General features: G+C 44.7%; 1 protein-coding gene across 1 annotated transcript in view; it reads right to left on the reverse strand.

Moving 5' to 3' along the window:
- Positions 1 to 12251, reverse strand: part of LOC126335697 (uncharacterized) — a 30380-nt gene extending 18129 nt beyond the window's left edge. The window contains exon 1 of the mRNA XM_049999156.1: positions 11995 to 12251. Coding sequence (XP_049855113.1) covers positions 11995 to 12144 — 150 coding nt within the window. The 5' untranslated portion in view covers positions 12145 to 12251. The remainder of the gene's footprint in view (positions 1 to 11994) is intronic.
- Between the last annotated feature and the right edge of the window lie 13088 nt (positions 12252 to 25339).

Below are 25339 nucleotides of genomic sequence, written 5' to 3' on the forward strand. Positions count from 1 at the left end.
CTTTTTTTGTCCGTTGTGCACGTATGAAATATAAGACGACTACAGAAAATCAGGTGGAGTAGTATGGTACATTTAACAAGAACAATTAAAAACAGGAAAGATTAATGCAAGCTGGCTGCCGCAATTTTTTGAGGGCTATTCTAAAGCAACCGTGTAAAAAGAATTCTCGGCAATTCGTAGGCCATTTTATAAGAAAGGAGCTAGTTTTATGTGTCGTTGGTTAGAAGCCTCGGGTTCGCCAAGTCATTCCATTAACGAAATAGAAATGAACGCCGTGGGGAGAAGCCAATGGGTCTGCAAATGAGCCGGCGCGGTGGCCGAGCGGTTCTAGGCGCTTCCGTCCGGAACCGCGCGACTACTACGGTCACAGATTCGAATCATGCCTCGGGCATGGATGTGTGTGATGTCCTTAGGTTAGTTAGGTTTAAGTAGTTCTAAGTTCTAGGGGACTGATGACCTCAGATGTTAAGTCCCATAGTGCTGAGAGCCATTGTTTGGTCTGAACATGAAAAAGGGTGAAATCGATCACATATGCTGGAAAATTACGGACTGTGTTTTCTGGGATGCGGAAAGAATTGCCAGGTAATGGGTAAAACAAAAAGAACAGTGGGAGACGAATATTGCACAGATCTTCTGAACCATCCGGATGAGAAAGCACGGGAGGAGAGGCTTTTATTGCCAAAGAAAACTAAAAGTTACCCTCAGTATAACTGATCTGGCCACTAAAGTGGTTTTGCAGTAGGGAAAATGAGGGATTGGAAGTACCAGTTCTAGAATGTCCGCCCTGTTCTCTACACTCGACACCCTCAGATGCTCACCTAGTCCTGCGTATAAACAAATTTGTGACTGGAAAATGTTCTGAGCCCAATGAAGATGGTGTGGAGGCCGCTTTTGAATATTTTACACCTTCCAGAACAGTTCTTCAGGAACTAAGTCCACTCATTTGAAAAAAGGGTGGGAACAAAACTAAAAAGTGAGTTCTTTTTTTTGCCTATAAATCCAGTGTTTCTCCATCAGGGCAGAAGCTCCTTCTGGAATGCGTTTCTATTACTGGCGTCTTTTTGTCAGACTCGGTATCAGGTATACAAATCTCCGACGGTCTGGTATCAGACAGGTCAGTCAGGACCGACCGACCGCCGTTTCAGCCTCAGTCAATGACATTTAGATTTGGTGTGGAGGAGCTTGGGGTCAGCATATGTAATTTTCTCTCGTAGTACCCGGTCGCGTGAATAACCGTGTGTTGTGGAACAGAGTTCATTACGCTTCCTAAAGTACCCATAGAGTATCCATGTTACTCAAAGACACCGTGCCGAAGTTACATGTAAAAACTGTTAAATGAAAATTCCATTTCGTGTTAAGGAACCACGTTGACATTTTGCCTCTTAATGCACGATGTGCGCAGTGCGAGGGAAGAAGTTTGTTATTAATAAACATCTGCTCCATAAAATATGATTTGCTTTTCCTCTACCTCCATATGTATTCCGATGAATTTATGCCTCCTCTGTGAAATCACTGATAGACACAGGATTCTGCTTACGAAATGTGTGACAAATGTTTAATGACATTTGATCCCTCTATCGTCGCCTTTGAGGCCTCCGTATTAATATCCGCCGGTCGGAGTGGCCGAGCGGTTCTAGGCGCTACTGTCTGGAACCGCGCGACCGCTACAGTCGCAGGTTTGAATCCTGCCTCGGGTATGGATGTGTGTGATGTCCTTAGGTTAGTTAGGTTTAAGTAGTTCTAAGTTCAAGGGGACTGATGACCTCAGAAGTTAAGTCACATAGTGCTCAGAGCCATTTGAACCATTTGAACGTATTAATATCCGTTGCGCAGTCAATTAACTTCTAGGGTCAATAAGATAAATTCCCATGGGGGCTTCGCGTGACATTGTATACTGTGGAATTTAGGTATGTAAATGCCGTTTCCTCCATTTACAAGAGCTATGGAGCTCTTCAAAAGTCCTCGATATATGGCGAAGTTATGTCCCGGAGAATAATATCTAAAATATGAATATCAATCAGGAGAAGGGAGAGCAGTTTCACAATGCATAGGGGCCAGTTTTAGTACTGTGATGTCGCACTGCAGTGACAGCTCAGTAGAATTACATTGCTGGAAAAACAAAACCATAGCACAACCTAGCAACACTGAATCCATGCCTGAGTGAGAAGATAAATGAGGGCATAACTGTTGTCAACAGCAAGTGAATGGGACGTGTTTGCTTCTTAACAACACAGTCTGCAGATAACGTTGACGGAATGTTGGGGAGATATATTCAGTGTACTACAGTTGAATGCTACGTGATGCATGATATGAAACGCAGCTACTCTGTAACGATTTACGTGATACCAATGATGCCTAGTACCAAAAGATTCTGAAAATATTACTGAACAACCTCAGAAATGTTGTCAGTGAAATTCGGGTTCGCAGTGTATGTCTGCACGCTGCTGCATTTTAAATGCATGGTAAGCTGCATCGACAATGGCGCCATTCTGACAGTACGTAACATTCGTCTCACATCCAACATCATCCGTAAAAGACGGCAGGTATTTGCGGTTTATGGCAATGGGTGAGCTGGATAAAGAGGAAAGTGCATTACCAGCTGTTGAGTCCGGAACCGTGCAACTGCTACGGTCGCAGGTTCGGATCCTGCCTCGGGCATCGATGTGTGTGATGTCCTTAGGTTAGTTAGGTTTAAGTAGTTCTAAGGTCTAGGGGACTGAGACCTCAGATGTTAAGTCCCATAGTGCTCGAGTCATTTAAACCATTTTGAACCAGCTGTTGACCTTGGCCAGAGACGAAGTAAACAAGGTAGGGGTTGTAGCACCATATCACTGGCGATATTCAGGAACCTCGACAAAACATATAGTTTTTTTCGAGAATTTACTACGTAAGTGAAAAAAATCGAATTGCAACACCATTATGATCAGTCACCTAGAAATACGACAAACATTTCTTGGAAAGAAACAAATGAGGTATCGAAAACACAAGCTCTACAACTTGTTTGACATCACGTCGAACTAAAAAATTACTTATCGTAAATAAATCGCATCTAGTAACGGAAAATACATTTTACCTACACACCTCAAGCGGAGACTGCAGCATGCAATTAAAATATTTGTATGTATCAGTGGTAAATCCAAGTGGTTGTCACACTAGAAGAACATTAGCTGTTTATCAAAAAAAAAAAAAATACTGAGTATCTTAACAAAACACTACACCCGTTGTGGGGACCAGTGTAACCAGAATGGATTTAAAAAATATCACAAAGAAAAAATACCTGATAAACTGATAAAAATTACACTGCTGTGGAAAACTTAAGGACGAAAGTAACTTTCCGATGATGTGTCACTGCCAAGTAACATAGCTCGATGAAGCTTGGAACAAACATAGGAAGAACTGCTACAGTATAACACTGAAGGCAACTGAAAGGAATATGCAATGAGACGAACACAAATGACACATTTATTCAAAAGCAATAATTACGCTGACGTCACCGCCATTTGTGATGGTCCCCTGGACATTGCAAAAGGTGAGACATGGTTCTTCATAGGGTATGTGATCACCACGGACGGCAATGTATGTTCTGAAACGTGCTCCCATGGTGGCCCAAAGATGGTAACGAGTTCCTCTGGTAGGGGGTTCCACTCTTCCAGCAGCGTGGATGACAATGTCTGAATTGTCTTTGGTGCACATGGGCGTGCCACAGTACGTTCCCTCATTGCATCTCACACGCGCTCAATGGCATTTGAGTCGTGGGGACAGGCAGGCTGGTTCACTCGCTGAATGTTCTCTCCTTCCAAGAACTCCTCCGTCTGCTCAGTGCGGTCGCACATTGTTGTCTATAAAAGTGAAGTCAGGGCCGAAATTACACCTGGAATGACTCACATTGGAAATCTCCCCCCCCCCCCCCCCCTGCAACAGTGTCACTCCCCACATCATAAAACCTGGACCACCAAAACGATCAGGTGCGACAGTGCTCATACGTGCGCTAAAGTGTTCACACCTCTCGTATTGTGAGGGAGGGTCCAGAATCACTGCTCAGGGTGAATCTGCTCTCATCTGAGAAAAACACGCGCCCTCTCTCTTCGTTTCTCCCGTTCCTGTGCTCTTGCCACCACGGCAGACGGTACATCCAATGTACACTAGGTACTGGTCGTCAGGCAAAAATGCCATCCCCATACAGTCGCCGTGACACTGTGGAGCGTGAGACTGGATTCTTTGCAGTCCAGTTAAATGTAGTTGCAATTAAACCCCTTGTTCGGCGTGGGTCCCTTGCAGACGACCGTGGTCTACGAAGTCATCTCTTTTGGGAAGCAGTGTCTGTGGTTCGGAACGCTCCCTATCCTGAAACAATACTGTAGACAATACCAAACTCCTGGGCCACACTCGTCACACTTTGTTCTTTTTCCAGTTTTTCGACGGTTCTTCCCCGTTTGAGGTCATCCAAATTTTGTCTTCGGGCCATATTGTGAGGATGAACATCGTAAGTGCTCGCTGACTGACGCACATTGTGTTTTCCCATTAATTCAACTGCCTCGTGTAGCGCGGACAATCACATTTGCCGTTATAGTCAGTATGAGCTCACGCCATGTAACCTCCAAATTTCTGTGCCCCACTGGAGGAGCTCTGGATACATGCTACCGCGTTTTTGTTATTTTTACAGGATAGTCAATATTTTATGTCACTCTATATACCTCGTCCATAAGTTTTGCCGAGCAGTGAATTCCTAGTAAAACAGGAGAGACAACATTTTGTTTCTTGGACTCAGCCGAGAAACAGACATTGCCAGAAAGAATATTAGTACACCTGGGAACAGGACGTTGATTTTGATCCGATGACACCTAAGCCACCTGGGGGATATTAAATTTACTGGTAATGGTTTCAACATTGACCTCCAACAGATAGCGTAGTGACATAGCCACCACAATACCATCTGTGTCTGGCCTTTAATACTGAACGCTCGCAGCCAGGGAAGCAAGCAGGCAACCATGCCACAGAGATACACTCGAGCTTCATACAGTCAACTGAGCGAGTTTGAAAAGGGTCAAACTGTGGCCTTCCGAGAGGCGGTATGGTCCTTTCGAAGACCTGCCGCACAAATAGGGTGTACTGAATCAGTTGATCAACGCTGCTGGTATCAGTGGTCATATGAACATTCTCACACTCATAGATGAGGTTCTGGACGTTGAAAGACGTGCACTTCATTCACCATTCAGTGCTCGTATTTCATATTCCTAATCCCAGCATTCTGGTATACGGTAAAATAATAATTCAGGCAATATTAATAATTTCTATGGGTTGCCTGATTAATTTGACGATTTTCACAGTTTGTCTCACGCTGATCTGTGAGAGGAGCTTGGCGCCAGGAATTTTCTTTATTTATGGGCGAGAGCAGCAGTCTTCCTAGCAGCCATGGTGGCTTCCCGTTTCCCATCCTTTTACCGATCGCCTGGGTAGAACGTGGTGTCGTTTGAAAGTTCAGTAGTGGCCAAAGTTTCTTCTGTTCTCAGTTCCCCAACCTGCCTTACCAACCTTCTAAACGCTATTTCTGCTCAATTTTAGCGTCGCGAGGTCGCCAACCTGTGAAATTCGGGCCATGTGATTGGCCAGTACAGGTGGGCGCCCGTTTTCCGCGGGCAGGCGCCAACCGCCCTCCGCGGATGGGTGGTGGACAAAGGGGCGGTACGGCAGTTATAGTGTGACCGTGCTGGAGACCGGAGGTGCCGCTTCCAGGAGATGAACATCGGTAAGCAAGAGCGCCGACGTGCACTGTAGATTCGCGCCCTGCGGCCCAGAGGGAACCTGATAGGTCATTGTGAATAGTCCGCGCCTTGCGGCTTTTATTCCTTCAGTACGGGAGGCTGCCTAGCGATTCACGCACAGTAGCATCTTCCTTGGTCCTTGGCTGTTTCATGGTGGTGGTCGTTGCACGCCGGCAATGCCTTCCTTTACTAAATGGGATTCTATTTGATAATACGGCGATCGTTACTAAAATTCCTTTCCTCCTGCTATCGTGGCTGGTTATGAACGTATTTTGGGGCAGGCTGCTGAACTCGAATCTTTCTTCCCCCCGCCGGCCTGAGTGGCCGAGCGGTTCTAGGCGCTACAGTCTCGAACCGCGCGACCGCCAATGTCGCAGGTTCGAATCCTGCCTCGGGCATGGATGTGTGTGATGTCCTTAGGTTAGTTAGGTTTAAGTAGTTCTAACTTCTAGGGGACTTATGACCTCAGCAGTTAGGTCCCATAGTGCTCAGAGCCATTTTTTTCTGCCCCCCCCACCCCTATTTGGTTGTATTATTGTTCGATTCTCAACTGTTTAATAAGTGAGTCCGTTAATCTTACATTCTCTCTCTTTTCTTACGTGAACTCACCCCTAGTCTAACAGAATAACGCAGAACTATAACGGTTGCTATAAGGTGCAGGTCTCGCGCCACTAACGATAGTTGTTGTTGTTGTTGTGGTCTTCAGTCCTGAGACTGGTGTGATGCAGCTCTCCAAGCTACTCTATCCTGTGCAAGCTTCTTCATCTCCCAGTACCTACTACAGCCTACATCATTCTCAATCTGCTTAGTGTATTCTTCTCTTGGTCTCCCTCTACGATGCCTCAAAACATGTCCTACCAACGGATCCCTTCTTCTGGTCAAGTTGTGCCACAAACTCCTCTTCTCCCCAATTCTATTCAATACCTCCTCATTAGTTATGTGATCTACCCATCTAATCTTCAGCATTCTTCTGTAGCGCCACATTTCGAAATCTTGTATTCTCTTCTCGTCTAAACTATTTATCGTCCATGTTTCACTTCCATACATGGCTACACTCCATACAAATACTTTCAGAAACGTCTTCCTGACACTTAAATCGATACTCAATGTTAACAAATTTCTCTCCTTCAGAAACGCTTCCCTTGCCATTGCCAGTCTACATTTTATATCCTCTCTACTTCGACCATCATCAGTTATTTTGCTCCCCAAATAGCAATACTCCTTTACTATTTTAAGTGTCTTATTTCCTAATCTAATTCCCTCAGCATCACCCGATTTAATTCGACTAAATTCCATTATTCTTGTTTTGCTTTTGTTGATGTTCATCTTGTACCCTCCTTTCAAGACATTGTCCATTCCGTTCAACTGCTCTTTCATGTCCTTTGCTGTCTCTGACAGAATTACTGTCATCGGCGAACCTCAAAGTTTCTATTTCTTCTCCATGGATTTTAATTCCTATGCCGAATTTATCTTTTGTTTCCTTTACGGCTTGCTCAATATACAGATTGAATAGCACCGGGGAGAGGCTACAACCCTGTCTCACTCCTTTCCCAACCACTGCTTCCGTTTCATGCCCCTCGACTCTTATAACTGCCCTCTAGTTTCTGTACAAATTGTAAATAGCTTTTCGCTCCCTGTATTTTACCCCTGCCACCTTTAGAATTTGAAAGAGAGTATTCCAGTCAACATTGCCAAAAGCTTTCTCTGAGTCAACAAATGCTAGAAACGTGGGTTTGCCTTTCCTTAATCTTTCTTCTAAGGTAAGTCGTAGGGTCAGTATTGCCTCACATGTTCCAACATTTGTACGGAATCCAAACTGAACTTCCCTTAGGTCGGCTTCTACCAGATTTTCCATTCCTATGTAAAGAATTCGTGTTAGTATTTTGCAGCTGTGACTTATTAAACTGATAGTTCGGTGATTTTCACATCTGTCAACACCTGATTTTTTTGGGATTGGAATTATTATATTCTTCTTGAAGTCTGATGGAATTTCGCCTGTCTCATACATCTTTCACTAACGATAGTATAAAGATTTAATATCGCGCGTCTGGCACGACCATTGCACGAATGGCACCGATAACAGTAGTAATCATATTCAACTATTCCCCATTGATAAACTAGGAAATGTTTACGGTTCAGTGTGAGAACGTGAGCACTAAATCCACTTGATGTGGTGGAAATAGTGGCCTCTATTTTACCTTGCTGGTTTAGACAAAAAATATCAAAAGTCATAGCCCCTACAGCAAGAAAGAATAACCTGTAAAATAAAAACGAGCCACCGCTTTTAACGTCCATGTAGCACAGACGCCCTTCAGGATCATCCTGTTGTAAGGGCAGCAGTGTCAGATCGTACAGCGACCACAGTACAGATAAGAGGACTTGTGAGCCCCAGACGTGTCAACACGAACTGTTGTGAATCACTTACTAGCTGTGGGACTACTAGCACGCACGCCTCTAGCTCATCTCCCACTCATGCCGCACGGCTTGACTTGTTCCGTCAAAGGATCGCTTGGAAGGTGGATGGCGGGCCGCAGTCTTCAGCGACGAAAGCAGATTCTACCCGCTCGCAAGTGACAGTCGTTTACGTGCGTGATCTAAACTTGGTGACAGCTGTCTTGTTGAGCGCATTTGTCCAGGACAGACTGGCCCCACCTCAGGCCTTACAGTCTGGGGAGCAATAAGCCACAACTGTCCTACACCTTTGGTGTTGGATCAGTTCTAGTGTCCGATACCACCAGTCGGCTTGGACCAATGACGTAATGTGTGACGTTATTTTGTCTGTGCCGCAGACTGCTGTCGATGAACGTTAAATGATTTCTCTCGGTTTCCTCGTTACGCGCGTATATTAAAACTTCGATGTAGGTTGTTTTGTTTTGGTCTCGTAATTTGTTTTCGGCATCTTTTGTTAATGAAAGTAGTCATGATTTATAAGTAGGCGTGATTAGGAGGTCTTGATTTCTCACACTGTTCGTTATGGATGAGTCAGTTGTTTTTACTGCGAAAATTCTGCTACAGAAAATGAGTGATCGTAAATCAACTATAAAATTTTTGCAATCATTGAGCGTCATTGCTGAATTTTGTAAGTGCAGTGTCTGTGGAAATATATGGTTTTGACGAAGGTTGCGTTATCACGAACTTCCGACGAATACATGTGGAGGTACAGAAAAAATAATATATGGAGATCCATACGCAGGGGGACGTCGTTTGAAAGATCGAGGCTGAATTTAGAAGTTGGGTTGAGGTTAGGTTGGGTTGTTTGGGGAAGGAGACCAGACAGCAAGGTCATCGGTGTCATTGGATTAGGGAAGGACGGGGAAGGAAGTCGGCCGTGCCCTTTCGAAGGAACCATTCCGGCATTTGCCTGGAGCGATTTAGGGAAATCACGGAAAACCTAAATCAGGATGGCCGGACGCGGGGTTGAACCGTCGTCCTCCCGAATGCGAGTCCAGTGTCTAACCACTGCGCCTCCTCGCTCGGTATGAATTTAGAAGTAATTGTCATGCTAACCTACTATTTTTGCTGTCAACATTCTTGCAAATCTGTCATGCACGAAGCAGGGGTCTCGTGTGGCACTGTAGTCGACTGGTTCGTGTTTTGTAGAGAAGTCTGCGGGAAACTTATTAAGTATAGGGGGTCATTGGTGGCGGGGGACGGGGGGGGGGGGGGTGCAGGCGTTATATTTGAAGTAGATGAGTCACATTTTGGAAAGAGAAAGTACGAACTGTAGTTCACTAACAAGATCGTTTGTAAGCACGTTTCTGATATGTTATAATAGTTTTGCCCAACAAACAGTAATGTTGGAATCGGTAACTAGAAATGACCTCCTACATAGGTTGCTTCTAGTTACCGATTCCAATTATTCGACGGTTCATTATTTAGATCGTTCTTGCAGTGCGTGTGGAAAATATAACATATATTCACTTGTAATTGCTCTCGTGTTCTTATTTATTTCAGTCATCTTCAGTTCGTTTAAACGAAATTCGCGCGTAAATAATAGTCGCGTTAAATGTATTATTTTATGGCATGCTACATTCGTTTAAGAGTATGATCTGTTACATTCATAGATTGTCCATTGCAGCATCTTTGCCTTACGTATGATGGTTCAAATGGCTCTGAGCACTATGGGACTCAACTGCTGTGGTCATTAGTCCCCTAGAACTTAGAACTACTTAAACCTAACTAACCTAAGGACATCACATACATCCATGCCCGAGGCAGGATTCGAACCTGCGACCGTAGCAGTCGCACGGTTCCGGACTGCGCGCCTAGAACCGCGAGACCACCGCGGCCGGCCCTTACGTATGACGTCATTGGTCAAAGCCGACGGGTGGTATCGGACGCTAGAATTTATCCTTGGTGTTTGAGATGGGGGGGCGCTTAGCAGCACTCGGGGTATGCAGATTGTGGTTAGACCCGTTCTTTTCCATTCTTGCAACAGGAATGTTGATGTGTTGTTCCAACAGGCTAATACTCGCCCACACACTGTCCATGAAACTTAACGTGCTCTACTTGACGTGCAGTAACTTCCCTCGCCACCACAATCTCAAGAATTGTCTCCAATCGAGCACATGTGGAATATGGTGGGACGAGAAGTGACTCTCGCAACTCGTCAACCGACAACTCCTGCAGAACTACGTGGACAGGTCGAGCAGGCACGGAATAACGTTTTCTATGACAGTACTGCCCATCTGTACGATCGACTGGAATGCCAAAGTCAGAACCTGCATTGCCGCCTGTGGAGGCAACGCCAAGTATTAACACGTGTGGGTAATTTCCAAGAATGACTGCCTATCGAAGTCGCGGGGCGCAAACGATACATATCGAACGTGCGATCGTAAATCGATCATGTGACTATGGTGGCAGGCGTTATGATCAATTATTTGTGATAGTCATTTTTATCTGTTTTCCGTCGTTCCCTTAGTTACAGTAAATTACATACCTCTGCGAATTATTTTCAAAATGGTCCAAATGGCTCTGAGCACTATGCGATTTAACTTCTGAGGTCATCAGTTGCCTAGAACGTAGAACTAATTAAACCTAACTAACCTAAGGACACCACACACATCCATGCCCGAGGCAGGATTCGAACCTGCGACCGTAGCGGTCGCTCGGTTCCAGATTGTAGCGTCTAGAACCGCACGGCCACTCCAGCCGGCAATTATTTTCAAGTTGCTAGTGAAACCCAGACGATTTATGTTGATAGTGAGTGGGATATCTGGTGTTCTTGACGTTTCAAAAAATGGCTCTGAGCACTATGGGACTCAACTGCTGTGGTCATCAGACCGCTAGAACTAAGAACTACTTTAACCTAACTAACCTAAAGACATCACACACATCCATGCCCGAGGCAGGATTCGAACCTGCGACCGTAGCAGTCGCACGGTTCCGGACTGCGCCCCTAGAACCGCGAGACCACCGCGGCCGGCTCTTGACGTTTCTCCGGCGGATTCTCTCACATGGGAAAATCATTCCATGCTTATCCCCCATAGAAAATTGTTCGACTTTTTGTCGCAAATATGGAGTAGTACCGGACGACGAAAGGAGGAACTGTGTAGACTGTGGAGGTGTGAGGTGTGTAAAACTTCGTAAGAACAGTTTCGATGCTGAAATACCGTTACAATTTCATTGCGGACAGAGCGGAAAACGAACGAGTATAAGGAAGAATACTTGGTTCAACTCTTCCAAATTATCCATCCAGACCAGCGTAATGGCCTTTCACATGACGACAAAACCGACGACCAGTAAGGTAAATCGTCTCCTTTGTAATTAGAAGTATATTTGTAACGCTCTTATTTTGTTGTTGCTGTAGTGACCACCGTAAACATACTCATTACACCCGCCACCAGAGTTACATGATCGATTTACGATCGCACGTTCGATATGTATCTTTTGAACCCCGCGACTTCGATAGGCAACCATCTTGGAAATTACCCACGTGTGTTTCAGCATGAGTCAATACCTGGTACCTCAGAATCGCTTGTGCCATTGATCTGCAAATGCAGTCATTTCATGAACTACATCTACACTGTTGTAACAATAAATTTTGAGTTAATTGGAAACCTCTAAAAGGGTGTACTAATTTTTCCAGCAGAGAAATTCCACAACGAAAGTGACGATAAACGCTGTAAAGAATCGTAATTCAAAATTCACGCCAAGAAAGGACACCACAGCAGTTGTTACCTTCACGTTGGTGAAAACAGAGAGTAAGTTGCTGTTGAGTCGGTGAGCTCACCTTGGTTTCGGTCTCCGGCTCGTCCTCCAGCAGCTCATCCTCAGACGGCTCTTTCCGGTGGCGGCAGGCGCGTCGTTCGGTGCAGAACACGGCCCCCACGATCATGACCACGAGCAGAGGCAGCACCAGCCTCCGCGCCACCCTGGCCATCGCGGAAACGACCCGAGCCGCAGCCTGAGAGGAAACGGCTGTTGCCTAGACACCGCCGCTGATCGCCACAACAATCCAGTGGTTCATTTACTCGGCGCTATGCGCAGTAGGATCACTTGCTTTCGTCACAAACTGAGGTGCCGGCACACAGACCGGGCATTCAAACATGTACGCAGCTTCCAAGAATGATTGAAGATTGATCGAAGTCGCTGGGTCCACACGATACATATCGAACGTGCGATCGGAAATCGATCATGCGACTCCGGTGGCGGGCGTTATGAGTATGTTTACGTTGGTCACTGCAGCAACGACAAAAGAAGGGCGTTACAAAAATACTTGTAATTAGAAAGGAGACGACTTACCTTACTCGTCGTCGGTGTTGTCGTCACGTGAGAGTCCATTACGGTGGTCTGGATGGATAATTTAAAAGAGTCGAACCATGTATTCTTCCTTATACTCGTTCGTTTCCCGCAATTGTAACGGTATTTCAGCATCGAAACTGTTCTTACTAAGTTTTACACACTTTGCACCACCACAGTCTACACAGTTCCTTCTTTCCTCGTCCAGTAGTACTCCATATTTGCGACAAAAAGTCGATTTTCTATGGAGGATAAGCATGGAATTAGATTCTTCCATGTGAAAGAATCCACCGAAGAAACGTCAAGAACACCAGACATCCCACTCGATGACGACACAAATCGTCTGGGTTTCCCTAGCAACTCACAGATATTTCCCGAAGGTACATAATTTAGTGCAAGTAAGGGAACGACGGAAAACAGATAAAAATGACGATCACAAATAATTGATCACAACGCCTGCCACCGGAGTCGCATGATCAATTTCCGATCGCACGTTCGATATGTATCGTTTGGACCCAACGACTTCGACAGGCAATCATTCTTGGAAATTACGTTATACTATAAATAGATATAATTTTTTTACTAACTTCCGCTTTTCTTATTAGTTTAATAGAAGAATATCCTATAACATTCCATGTTATGTAAATATAGGTACTCTTTCTCTGACGAGAGAGTTACTTCGATTGGCTTTGTTTACAAGACAGCTTGCACTACTTGCAGTGAGATATTTTGCACCTTCTTGTTTCAAGTTGTTTATTTCCCATGTTGTAAAGACTCTGCTGCTGAACAGAAAGAGTGCTCAAGTAAGAATAACGTCACAGTTTTACTAAAAAGTGAGAATGTTGAAATAATTTTTATCGTATGTGGAGAACTACTGTGAAATTGCATCGCAGTCTTTATAATGGAACTTCCGTATACCGATGTCTTTATTGAGTGGACATGGTACTTTCTTTTCTGAAATTTTAATGAAATATATACACCTAGCTGCATAGACGCGTCGGTATAACTCAACGGGGACAGTTGAAAATGTGTGCCCCGACCGGGACTTGAACCCGGCATCTCCTCCTTGCATGGCAGACGCTCTATCAGTCTGAGCCATCGAGGACACAGAGGATGCTGTGATGCTGTGATATGCAAACGATTAGCTTCTCAGAGCAGCCGGCCGCGGTGGTCTCGCGGTCCTAGGCGCGCAGTCCGGAACCGTGGGACTGCTACGGTCGCAGGTTCGAATCCTGCCTCGGGCATGGATGTGCGTGAAATCCTTAGGTTAGTTAGGTTTAAGTAGTTCTAAGTTCTAGGGGACTGATGACCACAGCAGTTGAGTCCCATAGTGCCATTTGAACCATTTTCTCAGAGCATTCACACAAGGTTGGCGCCGGTGGCGACACCTACAACGTGCTGACATGAGGAAAGTTTCCAACCGATTTCTCATACACAAACAGCAGTTGACCCAGCGTTGCCTGGTGGAACGTTGTTGTGAAGCCCCGTATAAGGAGAAGAACAGCGTACCATCTCGTTTCCGACTTTGATAAAGGTCGGATTGTAGCCTATCGCGATTGCGGTTTATCGTATTTCAACATTGCTGCTCGCGTTGGTCAAGACCCAATGACTGTTGGCAGAAGATGGAATCGGTGAGTTCAGGAGGGTAATACGGAACGCCGTGCTGGATACCAACGGCCTCGTATCACTAGCAGTCGAGATGACAGGCATCTTATCCGCATGGCTGTAACGGATCGTGCAGCCTCGTCTCGATCGCTGAGTCAACAGATGGGGACGTTTGCAAGACAACAACAATCTGCACGAAAAGTTCGACGACGTTTGTAGCAGCATGGACTATCAGCTCGGAGACCATGGCTGCTGTTACCCTTGACACTGCATCACAGACAGGAGCGCCTGCGATGGTGTACTCAACGACGAACCTGGGTGCACGAATGGCAAAACGTCATTTTTTCGGGTGAATCCAGGTTCTGTTTACAGCATCATGATGGTCGCATCCGTGTTTGGCGACATCACGGTGAACGGACATTGGAAGCGTGTATTCGTCATCGCCATACTGGCGTATCACCCGACGTGATGGTATGGGGTGCCATTGGATACACGTCTCAGTCACCTCATGTTCGCATTGACGGCACTTTGAACAGTGGACGTTACATTTCAGGTGTGTTACGACCCGTGGCTCTATACTTCATTCGATCCCTGTGAAACCCAAATTTCAGCAGGATAATGCACGAACGCATGTTGCAGGTTCTGTACAGGTCTTTCTGCTGGATACAGAAATTGTTCGACTGCTGCCCTGACCAGCACATTCTCCAGATCTTTCACCAATTGAAAACGTCTGGTCAATGGTGGCCGAGCAACTGTCTCGTCAAAATACGCCAGTTACTCCTCTTGATGAACTATGGTATCGTATTGAAGCTGTTCCTGTACAAGCCATCCAAGCTCTGTTTGACTTAATGCCCAGGAGTATCAAGGCCGTTATTATGGGCAGAGGTGGTTGTTCAGGATCTATGTACCCAAATTGCGTGAAAATGTAATCACATGTCAGTCCTAGTGTAATATATTCAATGAATACCCGTTTATCATCTGCATTTCTTCTTGGTGTAGCAATTTTAATAGCCAGTAGTGTATTTGGTGGTTTGTACGTGGTGGTTATTGTACAAGAGTTTGTTGCTACAGTCAGAATTTCTGTGTCTCTATCCATAGTTAAGTCGGCAGACGTGATATTCAAGCCTGTTTTAACAAATACTGCACTGCCATATTGTGTGCTGGGTCTCTCAGTGGTTAACGTCATTCCATTAATCTTTGCTCTTCTGTCATTTGGACGTCTATGAGTTTCCTGTATAAGGAGGAGGTCACGGTTCTTTGTTTTACACACACTAGGTAACAATATTTCTTTCTGTGTTGATATTCCTTCTATATTTGTGGAAATTACTGTAAGGGCTGGTTTAAAAAAAGAAAACCTATCAGATGTACTGTTCTGGTGGTGGAAAGATTTGCCGCTGTAATGTCTTCCAACGTAGCCCAGGGTACGCCCGATCGTTTGGTTTTCCATAACATTAACTGAACGACCGGCGGGGAGGCTCTGTGTACCCCAAATTGTCGATACCATCTCCGAATACTCCATCCATATGGAGGATTAGTCTGGTACGTCAATATGAAACGTCTTTCCATTGTACCATTGTAATCACGGAATTACACTTTGCAAAACTTGAGAACACAAAATGATTTCTGCTGCAGAGAAGCCATTTTGGAACATGTGACGGTTACCAAGTAAACAGAATGAAACCTACATCTAGCGGCAATGGCCGGCCGATGTGGCCGAGCGGTTCTAGGCGCTACAGTCTGGAACCGCGAGACCGCTACGGTCGCAGGTTCGAATCCTGCCTCGGGTATGGATGTGCGTGATGTCCTTAGGTTAGTTAGGTTTAAGTAGCTCTAAGTTCTAAGGGACTCATGACCTCAGATGTTAAGTCCCATAGTGCTCAGAGCCATTTGAACCATTTAGCGGCAATGAATATAAACAAGACAATGTATTCGGTCCTCCAATAACCGAATCGTGTGGCACGATCGATAATTTTGATAACATAATATTTAGTAATGAGCATATTCTTTTTGAAACACCCTGTACAAATAGATTCCTTAATCTGAGAAAGCTGCTTATCAATCGTAGTACATTCTTTGCTATAATTTCACTCCAAAATAATTGTTTGCTGAAGTAAATGTTAACCAGTTGAAAAATGCTCCTGCCAAAGCACAAAAGAGGCGACTACACTCCTCTTAAAAAACGAAAGAAGAAAAAAACTCGGAGGGGAAAGAGGGGAGCCAGCTATCTCAATCCTCATTCCCGCGTCGTCACCAAATACTTTATAATATGAACATACACACATTATTTAAATATACAACATTCTAAATGTTTTTACGCAGCCTGTCTTTGTACCGAAGCCTTCATACTCAATGTCTCCCTCTTGTTGCCATCATATATATGTAACTGTTTGGTTGTCCTCCCATTGGCACTTCGCCTTGTGTCTCTTCCACTGTGACTGTGTTCATCCATTTCTCTTGCTCTTCCTTAACACTGTCTCCTTCCTTGCCACTTTCACTGTCTCTCTGTCCCACTGGCATTGCCTTTGTAGCACTCTTTTTCTGCCACATTGCCTCTATGTCTTTCTTTATAGCTTACAATCTTATGTCTCTTAAAACATCATTGTCTCCATTCCGCAAGTGTCCTTAGGGATAGTTTGCTCTGGGTTTTGATGCCTAGATCGGAAGACTTTAACACGTCGTTATAGGGCACAGTGGGAAGTGGGAAAATTTTTTCGTGTTAAAGTTCGCCGGTTTCGTGGCGTCCAGACCCCCCTCCCCCCTCCGCCCCCCGCCCAATCCTATGTATGACCACCATTCGTTTCTGTTTTTCATTTCCATTGTACCCTCTGTCTTTGGCTCCCATTGCTGTTTCCCACCGCCCCCCACCCAATCCTAAGTATGACCACCATTCGTTTCTGTTTTTCATTTCCATTGTACCCTCTGTCTTTGGCTCCCATTGCTGTTTCCCACCGCCCCCCACCCAATACTATGTATGACCACCATTCGTTTCTGTTTTTCATTTCCATTGTACCCTCTGTCTTTGGCTCCTATTGCTGTTTTCTTCATCCATCTCTCTTTCTCTTTTACTGCTGCTTTTTCTCTCCCACCATCACTGTTTCTTCTCTCCTGACCTGCAATTGGCACTGTCTCCTCTTGTTGGAAATACAGACTAACGTGTGGTTCCTGAAGAGGGGCAGCAGCCTTTTCAGTAGTTGCAGGGGCAACAGTCTCGATGATTGACTGATCTGGCCTTGTAACAATAACCAAAACGGCCTTGCTGTGCTGGTACTGCGAACGGCTGAAAGCAAGGGGAAACTACGGCCGTAATTTTTCCCGAGGGCATGCAGCTTTACTGTATGATTAAATGATGATGGCGTCCTCTTGGGTAAAATATTCCGGAGGTATAATAGTCCCCCATTCGGATCTCCGGGCGGGGACTACTCAAGAGGAAGTCATTATCAGGAGAAAGAAAACAGGCGTTCTACGGATCGGAGCGTGGAATGTCAGATCCCTGAATTGGGCAGGTAGGGTACAAAATTTAAAAAGGGAAATGGATAGGTCAAAGTTAGATATAGATATAGGTTAAAGTTCGATGGCAGCACGACCAAGACTTCTGGTCAGGTGACTACAGGGTTATAAACACAAAATCAAATAGGGGTAATGCGGGAGTAGGTTTAATAATGAATAGGAAAATAGGAATGCGGGTAAGCTACTACAAACAGCATAGTGAACGCATTATTGTGGCCAAGATAGATACGAGGCCCACACCTACTAGAGTAGTACAAGTTTATATGCCAACTAGCTCTGCAGATGACAAAGAAATTGAAGAAATTTATGATGAAATAAAAGAAATTATTCAGATAGTGAAGGGTGACGAAAATTTAATAGTCATGGGTGACTGGAATTCGGTAGTAGGAAAAGGGAGAGAAGGAAACGTAATAGGTGAATATGGACTGGGGCTAAGAAATGAAAGAGGAAGCCGCCTGGTAGAATTTTGCACAGAACACAACTTAATCATAGCTAACACTTGGTTCAAGAATCATAAAAGAAGGTTGTACACATGGAAGAAGCCTGGAGATACTGACAGGTTTCAGATAGATTACATAATGGTAAGACAGAGATTCAGGAACCAGGTTTTAAATTGTAAGACATTTCCAGGGGCAGATGTGGACTCTGACCACAATCTATTGGTTATGACCTGTAGATTAAAACTGATGAAACTGCAAAAAGGTGGGAATTTAAGGAGATGGGACTTGGATAAACTAAAAGAACCAGAGGTTGTACAGAGTTTCAGGGAGAGCGTAAGGGAACAATTGACAGGAATAGGGGAAACAAATACAGTAGAAGATGACTGGGTAGCTTTGAGAGATGAAGTAGTGAAGGCAGCAGAGGATCAAGTAGGTAAAAAGACGAGGGCTGCTAGAAATCCTTGGGTAACAGAAGAAATATTGAATTTAATTGATGAAAGGAGAAAATATAAAAATGCAGTAAATGAAGCAGGCAAAAAGGAATACAGACGTCTCAAAAATGAGATCGACAGAAAGTGCAAAATGGCTAAGCAGGGGTGGCTAGAGGACAAATGTAAGGATGTAGAGGCTTATCTCACTAGCAGAGAAGGGAAAGCAGAAAGGTGGAAGGAGTATATATAGGCTCTATACAAGGGCGATGTACTCGAAATAAATATTATGGAAATGGAAGAGGATGTAAATGAAGATGAAATGGGAGAAACGATACTGCGGGAAGAGTTTGACAGAGCACTGAAAGACCTGAGTCTATACAAAGCCCCGGGAGTAGACAACATTCCATTAGAACTACTGTCGGCCTTGGGAGAGCCAGTCCTGACAAAACTCTTCCATATGGTGAGCAAGATGTACGAGGCAGGTGAAATACCCTCAGACTTCAAGAAGAATATAATAATTCCAATCCCAAAGAAAGCAGGTGTTGACAGATGTGAAAATTATCGAACTATCAGTTTAATAAGTCACAGCTGCAAAATACTAACGCGAATTCTGTACAGACGAATGGAAAAACTAGTAGAAGCCGACCTCGGGGAAGATCAGTTTGGATTCCGTAGAAATGTTGGAACACGTGAGGCAATACTGACCCTACGACGTATCTTAGAAGCCAGATTAAGGAAGGGCAAACCTACCTTTCTAGCATTTGTAGACTTAGAGAAAGCCTTTGACAATGTTGACTGGAATACTGTCTTTCAAATTCTGAAGGTGGCAGGGGTAAAATACAGGGAGCGAAAGGCTATTTACAATTTGTACAGAAACCAGACGGCAGTAATAAGAGTCGAGGGGCATGAAAGGGAAGCAGTGGTTGGGAAAGGAGTGAGACAGGATTGCAGTCTCTCCCCGATGTTATTCAATCTGTATATTGAGCAAGCAGTGAAGGAAACAAAAGAAAAATGCGGAGTAGGTATTAAAATCCATGGAGAAGAAATAAAAACTTTGAGGTTCGCCAATGACATCGTAATTCTGTCCGAGACAGCAAAGGACTTGGAAGAGCAGTTGAACGGAATGGGTAGTGTCTTGAAAGGAGGATATAAGATGAACATCAACAAAAGCAAAACGAGGATAATGGAAGCTAGTCGAAGTAAGTCGGGTGATGGTGAGGGAATTAGATTAGGAAATCAGACACTTAAAGTAGTAAAGGAGTTTTGCTATTTGGGGAGCAAATAACTGATGATGGTCGAAGTAGAGAGGATATAAAATGTAGACTGGCAATGGCAAGGAAAGCGTTTCTGAAGAAGAGAAATTAGTTAACATCGAGTATAGATTTAAGTGTCAGAAAGTCATTTCTGAAAGTATTTGTATGGAGTGTAGCCATGTATGGAAGTGAAACATGGACGATAAATAGTTTGGACAAGAAGAGAATAGAAGCTTTCGAAATGTGGTGCTACAGAAGAATGCTGAAGATTAGATGGGTAGATCACGTAACTAATGAGGAAGTATTGAATAGGATTGGGGAGAAGAGAAGTTTGTGGCACAACTTGACCAGAAGAAGGGATCGGTTGGTAGGACATGTTCTGAGGCATCAAGGGATCACCAATTTATTATTGGAGGACAGTGTGGAGGGTAAAAATCGTAGAGGGAGACCAAGAGATGAATACACTAAGCAGATTCAGAAGGATGTAGGTTGCAGTAGGTACTGGGAGATGAAGAAGCTTGCACAGGATAGGGTAGCATGGAGAACTGCATCAAACCAGTCTCAGGACTGAAGACCACAACAGCAACAACATAATGTTTATTAAATATAAAGAAATAGTCAACATAAATGATGCTTCTTCTTGTGAAATGTCCAGCACAATTAAACGTTTGAAATTGTTACAAGTCCTCTAAAATGTTAAAGTCAAGTAACTGTACCTCTGAGTTATGCCTACGTACACTATTGGCCATTAAAATTGCTACACCAAGAAGAAATGCAAATGATAAACGGGTATTCATTGGACAGACATATTATACTAGAACTGACATGTGATTACATTTCCACGCAATTTCGATGCATATATCCTGAGAAATCAGTACCCAGAACAACCACCTCTGGCCGTAATAACGGCCTTGATACGATTGGGCATTGAGGCAAACAGAGCCTTGATGGCGAGTACAGGTGCAGCTGTCCTTGCAGCTTCAACACGATACCACAGTTCATCAAGAGTAGTGACTGGCATATTGTGAGGAGCCAGTTGCTCGGCCACCATTGACGAGACATTTTAGATTGGTGAGAGATCTGGAGAATGTGCTGGTCAGGGCAGCAGTCGAACATTTTCTGTATCCAGAAAGGCCCGTACAGGACCTGCAACATGCGGTCGGGCATTATCCTGCTGAAATGTAGGGTTTCGCAGGGATCGAGTGAAGGGTAGAGCCACGGGTCGTAACACATCTGAAATGTAACGTCCACTGTTCAAAGTGCCGTCAGTGCGAACAAGAGGTGACTGAGACGTGTAACCAATGGCACCCCATACCATCACGCCGTGTGATACGCCAGTACGGCGATGACGAATACATGCTTCCAATGCGCGTTCACCGCGATGTCGCCAAACACGGATGTGACCATCATGACGCTGTAAACAGAACCTGGATTCATCCGAAAAATTACGTTTTGCCATTCGTGCACCCAGGTTCGTCGTTGAGTACACCATCGCAGGTGCTCCTGTCTGTGATGCAGCGTCAAGGGTAACCGCATCCATGGTCTCCGAGCTGATAGTCCATGCTGCTACAAACGTCGTCGAACTTTTCGTGCAGATTGTTGTTGTCTTGCAAACGTCCCCATCTGTTGACTCAGCGATCGAGACGAGGCTGCACGACCCGTTACAGCCATGCGGATAAGATGCCTGTCATCTCGGCTGCTAGTGATACGAGGCCGTTGGGATCCAGCACGGCGTTCCGTATTCCCCTCCTGAACCCACCGATTCCATATTCTGCTAACAGTCATTGGATCTCGACCAACGCGAGCGGCAATGTGGCGATACGATAAACCGCAATCGCGGTAGGCTACAATCCGACCTTAATCAAAGTCGGAAACGTGATGGTACGCATTTCTCCTCGTTACACGAGGCAGCACAACAACGTTTCACCAGGCAACGCCGGTCAACTGCTGTTTGTGTATGAGAAATCGGTTGGAAACTTTCCTCGTGTCAACACGTTGTAGGTGTCGCCACCGGCACCAACCTTGTGTGAATACTCTGAAAGCTAATCAATTACATATTAGAACATCTTCTTCCTGTCGGTTAAATTTCGCGTCAGTAGCACGTCATCTTCGTGGTGTAGCAATTTTAATGGCCAGTAGTGTAGATTCCAGAGCAGGTGCCTACGGAGCTTAAGTCTCGGAGACGAGGGTCGAATACTACAGCTTGTAGACTGGCAGTAACTGTATACTGCAGACAACTCGGCGCACTGAAGAGAACTCTCCGCCGTAGCTCAGTGTTGGTACTTAACGAGGCATCGACTAATCGCTATCCGCACACGTGATGCCCATGAGTTGGAAGCTGCGGCCCCTGGCAGACCCCGGTACAGTTCGTACTGCCAAACCATACAGCTGTTGTGCTACGAGTGTTTCGAGCGCGGCTTAGCGACTGTGGTGCGGTACTCTCTTGAGTCGAGTGTACCGTCACCACACCTCTGTCTTCCACCGTCATTGTCTCTCTGCTCCCCTCTTTGAGAACAAAAAACTGCGAACATGTAACAAAAGTTTTGGTGAGGAAGGTGGAATGAGGACTGAGGCCACTAGTTCGACACTTTTCTGCCAGAGTGGTTTTTACGAGGAGCAAATTTACCTTTTTTTGTGCTCTGATAGAGGCATTTTTCAACTGGTTCCTTTCTTTTCTCTGTTACTGCAAGGTGCGCTGCTTATATAAAATGAGTTCTGTAGGTCAGCAAAGTTCTGACAGTTTATTTATATACTTGATCCACTTACATACGAGGTGCGACAGTAAAGTAATGAAACTTATGTGACAAAAAAAATGTTGCTTACCGTTTTAGTCAAGTTTAGTGTTGTCTCCTTCAAAGTAGTTCCCTTCTGATTGCTCACACTTTGTTCAACGCCTCTGCCATTGATGGTAATATTTCTGGACCTCATCTTCTGTAATATCCTCCAAGACCCTCGTCACAGCTTTTTGGACATCTTGTGTTGTTTGAAAATGGTGTCCCTTGACCGCCGTTTTCACTCTTGGAAATAGAAAAAATTCGTACAGAACGATATCTGGTGAATAAGGTGGCTGTGGTAGTACTGAAACTTGTTTTGAGGTTAAAAATTGCTGTGCTGACAGAGCAGTATGGGATGGCGCATTATCGCGATGCAGAATCCAATTATCAGCTACGTTGGCACGGTCACGAAGAACTCTTTTACGAAGTCTTTCTAAAATTTCTTTGTAGTAATATTGGTTAACTGTTTGTCCAGGAACAATTCCCTCGGAATCAAAGGAGCACACAAGCATCTATTTCACTTTTGACTTTGACATAATGTTTTTTTTTTTTTTTGGTGTGGGTGATTCCTTTGAGCACCATTGTGAACTTTGCCGTTTTGTCTCTGGATTGTACTGATAAAACCAACTTTTATCACCAGTAATAACACGGCTCGACAATGCTGGATTGATTTCCGTTTGCTCTAACAGATCGGCTGCCACATTTTACCGTGTTTCTTGCTCTTGTGGGGTAAGATTTTTGCACAAATCTTTCTCATACCAAGGTCTTCAGTTATTATCAAACGAACCGTTTCTCTATTGATGTTCAGTTCTTCTGCATTCATTTTCACGGATAATCTTCGATCAGATCGTACGAGATCACGCACCCTGGCCAAGTTGACATCCGTCCGTGAAGATGCGGTCTTCATCTTCAGCAGTCGTTCTGCCTTCACTAAACATTTTATGCCAACGAAAAACTTGAGCTCTTGACATAACCTCCTCTCCAAAAGCCTTCTGAAGCTTACCATAAGTTGTCGTCGCGTTTTCACCCAATTTAACGCAAAAAGAAATGGCATACCATTGCGCAATATTATGTGATTCCATTTCCTTGACGAGTGATAAACACGTGTTAACTTATTACAGCACAACTCACGACTGAGTAGTTGCATTGATGTACCGCTTGGACTAGAAGCAGCTTATAGACAAAGGTCAAAGATATTGTGTCCACGCAAGCCTGCAGAGTTGCCACATATTGCAAAGAAAATCAGTCTCATTACTTTATTGTCGCACCCCGTACTTAGACACATATAAACAACAAATAAATACGCAAAATATAAGGTTAACACAAAATGATCTCCCATGTAACACAAGTTCACTTGATACTACTTTACATAAAAATGCGCACAATTTTTAGGCCACACCTGCAGTGTGCCAAAAATACTGTGTTTGATTTGTAAGTAGAAAGAATTTCTCATGACAAAATAATTTTTTTGTAAGGTGCAACGAAGGACCATTTCTGCGAAACTGCTTACATGGCTTCATCAATTGGAACCGGCAGCAAAACAGCAGTCCATGTAGTGGTGCCACACACACTCTCCTAGGAAGAAAAAGTTCATAGCCGCACACTCAGCCAGTAAAATCATGGCGAAGATGTTCTGGGACTCTGAGGGGCTGTTCTGTTTGATTTCCTCCCTCATGGTGCAACAATCAACTTTGAAGTGTATTTTGGTACCAACAGGAAATTGCAGAAACTATTGTAGCTTGTTCCTGGCCACAACAGTGCAAACTAACCTCTCGTTCTCCATGACAACGCAAGGCCTCGCTCACGTCTGGCTACCCCAGAGGAGCTCATAGAACTTCATTGTAGTGTTCTTTCTCAATCACGCTACAGCCCGCATCTCACACCTCCCGCTGTCCTACTGTTTGGCCGAATGAAGGATTCACTCTGTGGGAAACATCATATAGATGGAGTGGAGGTTATTGATGCAGCAAAGCGTTGGCTCCGACGTCGACCAGTAGATAGGCCCTCCCAGTGAAAAAATGGAAATCAGCGTTTGGTGTCATTGGCCGGGAGGCCCCTTGCGGAGCAGGTCCGGCCGCCTTGGTGCAGGTGTTACTGCATTCGACGCCACATTGGGCTACGTACGCGCCGGATGGGGATGAAATGAGAATTGAAACATCACAACACCTATTCCATGAGCGGAGAAATTCCCCGACCCAGCCGGGAATCGAACCTGGGCCCGTAGGACGGCAATCCGTCACGCTGACCACTCAGCTATCGGGGCCGATGGCCCGCCCACTAAGGGGCAATGGACGAAGATTATATTGGAAAATAGGATTGTATAGCCAAAACAGTGGGGAATAATACGGTGTGTTGGAATCCGATATAAAACCAACCTGCTTTCAGAAAAATACTCACCTCGTACAACAGACTCTGACTTCGGTTCTACAAAAACCTTACTCAGCTATAACGGCGTCTTACCATACCTGCACCTGCCGAGCATCGGCGTCCAGCTCAAACCAATTGTTTTCCACTAGGCCGTGCGCCGCGTTCGCTTCTGATTGGCTCGCCGAAACGGACACCCCATTTCATGTCTGTGGTTACAGACTACTTAGCTTGTCAAAGACTGTCATGCTTTCAGAGATAGATTGCTCGATACTGAATAAATCTTCGCGAAGTGTCTGTTATTGAACAAAACGTGAAAGAAGATCAGTACTGAAACTTGTGATTATGATAGGCAACTGTCAGTACCAGTCTTCAATCTTATGTTCCGATACGCACGTGCGTTTACATGCTGCGCACAAGACAGGAATGTATCCGAAATCAAATTCAGCCATCGTGAAACTT

This window comes from Schistocerca gregaria, chromosome 2 (genome assembly GCF_023897955.1).
Source record: "Schistocerca gregaria isolate iqSchGreg1 chromosome 2, iqSchGreg1.2, whole genome shotgun sequence".
NCBI lineage: Eukaryota > Metazoa > Arthropoda > Insecta > Orthoptera > Acrididae > Schistocerca > Schistocerca gregaria.